The sequence below is a fragment of the Morone saxatilis genome, unplaced genomic scaffold (assembly GCF_004916995.1).
Source record: "Morone saxatilis isolate NCDOM2014 unplaced genomic scaffold, NCSU_SB_2.0 Contig6, whole genome shotgun sequence".
NCBI lineage: Eukaryota > Metazoa > Chordata > Actinopteri > Moronidae > Morone > Morone saxatilis.
The window spans coordinates 8,452,943-8,460,628 of NW_023340206.1; the positions used below are offsets into that span (position 1 = coordinate 8,452,943).

At 42.1% G+C, this 7,686-nt stretch overlaps 2 protein-coding genes across 3 annotated transcripts in view; both read left to right on the plus strand.

The window, feature by feature from the left end:
- The first annotated feature begins 912 nt into the window (after positions 1 to 912).
- LOC118339773 (transcription elongation factor A N-terminal and central domain-containing protein) lies at positions 913 to 3,161 on the plus strand. Its single transcript, XM_035677494.1, has 2 exons — positions 913 to 1,759; positions 1,889 to 3,161. Exon 2 carries the CDS (start codon positions 1,894 to 1,896, stop codon positions 2,890 to 2,892), a length of 999 nt encoding a protein of 332 aa, XP_035533387.1. The 5' UTR covers positions 913 to 1,759; positions 1,889 to 1,893; the 3' UTR covers positions 2,893 to 3,161.
- Positions 3,162 to 6,527: 3,366 nt separating this feature from the next.
- LOC118339886 (ras-related protein Rab-9A-like) overlaps positions 6,528 to 7,686 on the plus strand; it is a 4,580-nt gene continuing 3,421 nt past the window's right edge. The window contains exon 1 of one of the 2 annotated variants that reach the window (XM_035677692.1): positions 6,528 to 6,665. The gene's annotated coding sequence lies outside the window, so the exon portion shown is untranslated. The remainder of the gene's footprint in view (positions 6,666 to 7,686) is intronic. The other variant, XM_035677693.1, reaches the window with a different exon arrangement.

The window sequence follows — 7,686 nt, forward strand, 5'->3', positions numbered from 1 at the left end:
GTTTGAAGACTTGAGAGCCAGAAGCTATTACACCAAGAGATACCATATCAGTTTCCCCTCAGGACCTCCACCGCTATTGGCCCCAGCTGCAGGAATCTTGAAGGCTGATTTTTAATATACGATTCAGAGGGTGATGTCATACCTCAGGTTACACAGTGCTCATTTATTTATTTGTATATTTTGTCTTTTAGAGTGAAATCTCTCTAAAGGGACTGTAGGAAAATGTTTAGGGCATGGGGAGGGGTCAGCAAAAGGGGTGGATTTTGTTTACTCAAGGGAGGGGAATAGAGCTGAAACAATAAGTTGATTAATTGAATTAGTCAATCCGATTCCAGCTTCCCAGTGTGAATACCTGGTGCTTTTCTTTGTCTTATATGTTATTGAATTAAATATCTTTTTTATTTTTTTGGACAAAACAGGACATTGGAAGACGTCATCTTATATCTTTTTATATCATTTGTAATCATTTTTATGATATTTTATTGACCAAATTATTAAACAGAATAACAGATTAATGAATACTGACATTAATTTGGCAGGGACAGTCTGGCATTTTTGGTAGAGCAGGAGAGGCTCTAGGGTCAGGTTTTTGTTCTCTGACCCAAGATTCATTTCATCATAATGAATATTCTGTTGAGAAAAGTAAGTCAACTGGAAGATTCAAAGAAAACTCACTGAGGAAGATCTAAAGTTTAAAAAAAGTGAAGCATAATCCCCCTATTTCAGTCCCCACCCCAATACTTTGCACACAGTCCCTAAATTGCACTCTGTAATTTCTTTGGATGATCCCCATTCAAATCATGTTAAATGAATATCTGTGTAACTTTTCAACCGCCCAGACTTTCGATATTTTCATCCACACACGTCACTCTCAACTGTGTGATTATGTCAAACGATCTCATTGGCTCTGAGGTCATAATAACAACTACCTGCAAACTAGTCTGTCCACTGTAGTGGTTTTCATGCACGGAAACATTTCTTGTCCGAACTCCACAACCATGAATTATCCTAAACACTCATTCATCTTCTTCCCCCCTAACATGTAATTGCACAACAGCTGAAGGGATCTTGCCTCATCTTGTTGTGAGATACCTTCCACTCTTGAATTCTTGCCTGGAGGCCGCCTGGTTGTCTGTATACCACGACTGCATGTTTCTGCACGCCAAATCCAATCATCCAACTCTATAGCTCTTGCAAAATCACAACCAGCCAGAAAAAAAGTAAAGTGTAGCCATTAATCCATGAACATTGTTGAAATGATCTCTTTATTGAATACTCTAATCCCTAGGATAGTGGGTTACGTGATCAACTCATCCTGTGCTTTGACACATTAATCCAGCTTTGTTGTTATTGTCAGAAAAGAGTTGTGAAAATAAACAGAAATCCAGCTTGGTTTCTGAATTGGGGATAACCTGAAAAGCCAAATGCAAACACCTAAATCTTTACGTAAAGTCACAAAATCACAGCACAACTGCGAGGCCCTGTTACTGTGACACAATACCAGACACAACACACAGCACACAAACTGTAGAAAAACAATCTAATAAAAAAGAGGTGTCATACACGTCAAACTGTGTGCACAAACTTATGGAAAAACCCTTCAAGATCTTCACCGAGCATCTAATTCTATGAGTGGACAGCACCATCTAGAGGTGAATTCAGGCAATTTCCTGTTTTGAAGACAGATCCAACATGGCTGCTCCCTTGTAGACGATTTTCTGTGTTACTGCTTGTAGCTGCAAACCATGAGGAAGTTCAGGTAAACCAACAGAACCACACAGAAAGGAATGTTTTAATATGTTGAGTGGTGCATACTGCTGTGTAGTTACAGATCTTTATTGCTACTTTTCCTAAAGATGAGGTAGTTACTTTCAATCTCTCTCTGCAGCCACCATGGATGCAAAGGAAATAGTCCACTGTGCTCTGCAGATAGAGAGATCCAACGCAGACAGAAGCTATGGGAACATCTTGACCCTCCTCGGTGACCTTGATAAGTCGCACATCACAGCAGAGCAGCTGGAAACGACGGACATTGTTAAAGTTCTCTACAGGCTCCTGAAAACCTGCCCCGATGGCAGCGTGAAGAAGACAGCAAAGGGCTTGTTGTCCAAGTGGAAGAGACAGTACAGCAAAGATAGACGAGATGTGAAATGCACAGAGGAGAGCGAGTGTCCTGAGCTCTCTTGCAGGGTTAAAGAGGCTGCGGGTGGAGGAGACTCCAAACAGGCTGGCTCAGCACAGACGTGTGACAGCAGGGTGGAGAGTGCAGAAGAAGAAGCATCATCCTCAGGGGCGAAAGATGGCCTCCAGACTCTGTCTTTAAGCGTAGGGAGCTCATCTGCATCCTGTAGTTTATCATCTGTAAGATCTAAATGCGTCCAGCTCCTCCTCGCTGCCCTCTGCCCCGAACTTCCTGACCAACACAATGCTGCGGAGCTAGCCGGAGACATCGAGCAGCACATCCATGAGCTCCACAAGTCCAGCCAGCTCAGATACAAAGCCTGTGTGAGGAGCAAGGTAGCCAACCTGAGGAATCCTAAAAACGAACATCTTCGTCAGGGCCTCCTCAGCGGTTTGCTGTCGCCTGAGGCCTTCGCTCGGATGTCTGCAGAGGAGATGGCGAGCACAGAGCTCCGGCAGCTGAGGGAGGAGTACTCGTCCCGCGGTGTGAGCGAAAGGCAGCTTCCTCAAGGGCTAGAGGGGACGCCGACACAGAAGATCCGCTGCAAAAAGTGTGGGGGGTCAGACTGTAGGGTGACGCAGGTGTCCAGGGGGGCCCTTTTCCTGCCCGCGTGGGTGAGGCGGGGCGGCCCTGACGAGGACGCGATGACTTTTGTGACCTGCAGCGGGTGTGGACAGCAGTGGTACCACAGTGGCTGGGTCTGCCTCTAAATCCAGATTAATGGTTTCATATTGCTTCCATACACATCTGAGCTTTCTACTCCTTACATTTTCAGTTAGCTTTGCACAGAAACAGCCGGTACACATGGCCTTCAGAGAAACCAACAGTCTACTTTTATACTTTATACTTTGAGTAAATTCATGTACTTTTTCACTTTTACTTGAGTAAATATGTTCAATCAGTATTTCTACTTTTAGTCTTTTATTTAACACAAGTATCTGCACTTCTACTTGAATAAAAAAGGTCTGTACTTTTGCAACCTCTGCTTCTAGCTGAAACAATTAGTCAACTATTAGTTAATCAATTAGTCGATCAGATGTTAATTAATCAGCAACACATTTTCATTTTTCAATTAGAAAATGACACATATTGGTTAAAAAGACAAAAACAACTTTAAGAGACTTTGGCAACAGTAAAAAAAAATGTCTTTCTTTAGTCATCTTGAGACCCTCATATTTTCTTTAAGAACCTCTAAACCCCCCATGTTAGGGACAAGGGTGTTAAACCAGTGACCTTCCCAATCAAATTGAGTCCATGTGTAAAAATAGGAAATGTTATTGGTGTTACATGTGCAATAGGACAGACGAAAGGGGCTACTGATGAAAATAATAGAAAGTATAATAAAACGTGGATGCACTGACCGCATCCAGTAAAGTGCATTGACAGGAGGAGGTGTGACACTGTGTGGCTCTGTCTGGTACCAAAGAGCAGCTCCAGCGGGGGCTCCTGACAGCAGCACCTTGCCGGGATGGATGAGGGGAGTTTAACTGCAGCAGCCAGACTGTGACCGCCACACCGACAGGTACAGTTACTGAGATTGAAAAACTGAAATTGAAGTGGTAAAATGGTCTATTGCCTATTATCGGACAGCTAGTTTATGATGGTCAGGATCTAATGTTAATGAATGTTCTTCTACATGGCCAAATAGTCACACACACAGTCCAGGTTCATACAGAGAAATAGTTTAGAGTCAAACAGCCTGATCATCCTGATAAATCCTCGGTTTCCTCTGGAGAGTTTCTCTGTCCTGTCAACGTTATAACTACGGTTCTTTTTTTTGCTGCAGTGACAGTACTGCACACATGAAAACTTTTACAATGACAGAAATTACTCCATCAAACGTTCAGCTCTGCTGTTGTTAATCATTGTGTGAAACCGCCCTCATTTTAGTGGTTTCCTGTCTTTACCTCAGTCAAAAGATTTCAAGATTCTGTGGATTCATAAACTTGTATAACCTTTCACAACAAGTTGGAAAGAGTTAAAATCATTGTGGTGGAGACGCTTCTTGAAAGGTGCCAAATCAAAACCAACAAAATAAGAGAAAATGCTTTCCTGCAGCAGTGAAACATGAGCAATGGTCAGGAAAGTGGGAGCAATGGTCAGGAAAGTGGAAACAAAGGACAGAGCATTTTTCCAGGATGGAGAGCATGCTTGTGGTTTAGACATTTTGAGGATATTTTGCATGCAGAGTTTAGCATTTTAAAGTGCATCCACCAGTAAATCCATAACTAAAAAAAAACACTGTGTCATTATCTAAAAGCTGAGTCACTGTCTATTGCAGCTGCAGACTGAAACCACAACTTTTCAAGAAGTAGCTCTCGTCATCTTCTTCCCGCTGAATCATTTCCCGTCTCCTGCAGATTATCTACTTACAGCAGCTCATTGAACTGCTTTTCATGGCTCCTCTTCCTCACATGAACCTTTTCTGGTTGGCAAAGAAATGTAAAACCACTACAGTCCTGACCTTTGCCCTCACTAATGAATCATTTGTGTGTTCTGTTGCACTTATTGTAAGTCATAGGAGCTATGAGTGATTAAATTCCTTAAAAAAAGAAGAAGAAAGCATGCCTCTAGCCACCTACAATATCCCATTCATTTAGCATCCTGGCTCCAGTGGATGAGACATGTGACCCTAGAAAACGGTGAGCATGTGAGTCAGTAATCTGCATGAGCGGCCGCAGGCGTGGATATCCCATGGTCCTTCACTCAGTCGACGTGGCACAATGACTCTATTACACGTCATTGTGACATCACATTGACGGTCTTTTACTGTACAGGCTAAAAAGATTCAGAGAAATGTTTAAATCAGTCACTTTTATAATCAATTTGTTTGTCTTCAATCAATATCTGTCCTTTTCTGTGATGCTGCTCTTTGATTTGTTGGCTTTTTTTACCCAGAATGCCAAAAAAAATTAATTCAAAGAATGAAGTCTTCTTTCTTTTATACACGCAGTAAATACTGTGTGCACGTTAGTCATACTGTGTGTGAGTTCTGCTTTTGTGTCACGTATACGTAGGTCCTTAATTTGACTGGATATCTCATTTTATAAATAAAACCTTTCAGTTTCTGAACTGAAACATGCCTTTCATTGGAAAACATGATGGGATTTCAGCTTTTATCTTCCCGAAAGTGATGATTTCCACACACTTACTGTGGATTTGTGCAATATATCATTTTCTTTTGCAAGCTTTCGGTGTGTCTGACCTTCATCAGAGCATACAAAATACAGAAATGTACAAGCAGGGGCAAATAATAAGTTCTATCATCATCATTGGAAGTGTGCAAAACACCTTTTATTGCATGGATCAAGCTTCACTTTCAGTTTGGACATATTGACGCCTTCAGCAACTAAAGCTGCTGAAAATGGACTTAATTTATCATTCTTTTTTAAATTAGTTTTCACTTAAGTGTTCCTCCTTGCTGAGATTTCCTGGTTCAATACAACTTTGCTGTTCTTAGCAGAAGGCTCAGTTGGTTGTAAAAGGACAGTTTGGGGCGGTCCAAAGGAAAAATCCCCTCCTGATGTGGAGCTGCTATATCTTGTCAGTGAGATACAGGAGGAGTGTGGCTGCTTGGTATCTCAGCACTGTTCTCTGTGCTGTGTCTCCTCTCAGACGCTCCCTATCTTATCCTACCTTCCAGTCATGGTGGCCTGTCAAATCAGTGCTCTGCAGTCGTCTCCTGTGCACACACACGCAGATACAAACAGACAAAACACGCTGCAGACAGAGGTAAGAAGCTGGAGTTGGTTTGTGCTCCTATGGTGAATTTTAAACAACCGTAAGAGGCAGACAGACCTGCAGAAATGCATCAGTTCTGCTCATCTTTGCTCATTCATGCAGTGTCGGTGCACAAAGGATATTGCAATACACAGCAGGTTACATTTCCGAGGTTGCAGCAGGCTGTCAGGTTCTTTAACCCAGTGGTTCCAACATTGTTGGCCTGTTGTATGACCCTTTAAAATACATTTGTGTCTACTGAATGGGTGTAGGCTAAGTAAATAAAAAAGGCAACAAAATGAGAAAAGTTAGGGGAAAATGTATAATAAAAAAATGTACATAATTTTGTATTACAGTTTTCTTTCTTATAACTCATCTTGTGACCTCTCATTCTTCTTTTAGAAACCTTTGTGTGTCCCAACCCACATGCGCTTTAACCCAGTGACCTTCCTAATCAAATTAAGTCCATGTATTTTCTATATCTAAAAACAGAAACATGTGCAGTTTAGATCAGACAGAGAGACTATGTTCCCTAAAAGATGGAAAGTATAATAAAAACGTGCACGCAGCGACCGCATCCAGCAAAGCGCATGACGGGAGGAGGCGTGACACTCTCGGGTCATATGAGCGTCATCAGCGGCTCCGAGGCCAGAGAGCAGCGGGGACTCCGGAGCGCCATGTCACCGGCTCACAGCAGCACCGAACCGGGATGGATGAGGGGAAAGTAACCGCAGCAGCCGGGCTGTGACCGCCACACCGACAGGTACGGTCACTGAGGTAGCAGATCTTACATTTCAGTAGCAAAAAATGCCACTTTGTGTCGTTTTTAATCGCTCAGTAAAGTCGCGAGTGTGTGCACCGTTAGCACGCCCATTATCGGACAGCTACAGTTTTAAGGTGGAGCTTCCATTATCGGACAAACCCCCAGCTGCTTTGCTTTTTCCCTTCAGAATATTGACAGCCACTAAATACAAGCAGAAATCAATATTCAGACATATATTGACGACAGAGTAGTTTAGTTTATAAATGCTAAACAGTTCATTTTACGAGTTAGTCTCTGCTCGCAAACTGAAGCCGGTCTGGCGAATCTCCTGTTTTTTTTTAAGAGTAACTTGAGTCACGCTTTGACTATTATGTTGCATCTTCCACCACCATGTCATGCTGTTGCCCACATCTGAACAGTTTAAACAAATGTGGTAAGAGGCACTCAAGTGTTGGGAAAGAAGAATAACAAAATCATTAACTGCTCCTTGGCTCGTGTCCGAAAATAGGCGTAATGGGGGTTTGATAGCCAGAAACCGCAAAAATGTGATGTTACACTGCAAACAACGCTGTAATTATCATTTTAAAGTGTAAATGTTGTTTGTATTTGTACCCGAATGTTTTCCAACTTAACAATGAACTGTAAAATGCTGTTTCCGACTGCTTTCTCTCCTCACAGCTGCTCTCCCGTGTTGTTGCTGCTTTAAATCCCATTTATTGATAGGAAGTACGTTACAGGCTCACTCTGCTGCTTCTGAATGAGCTAATTATTACCCTGCTGATTTAGCACATTGGCTCTTAATGTGAATTTGACACAAAAAAAACCATTAATGGAAATATTATATTTGTAGGTTTAAATAAAACCATGTGGTTGGTTGTTTGGAGGAAGTATTCATTACTTTATTGGAAATATCCCAGACAGCAGACTTCTCTTTAAATAGTAGCATTCTGCTGAATGGAGCACATGACTCCTGTGTGTGTGACTGTGTGTGTGTGTGAGACTGTGTGTGTGTGTGTGACTG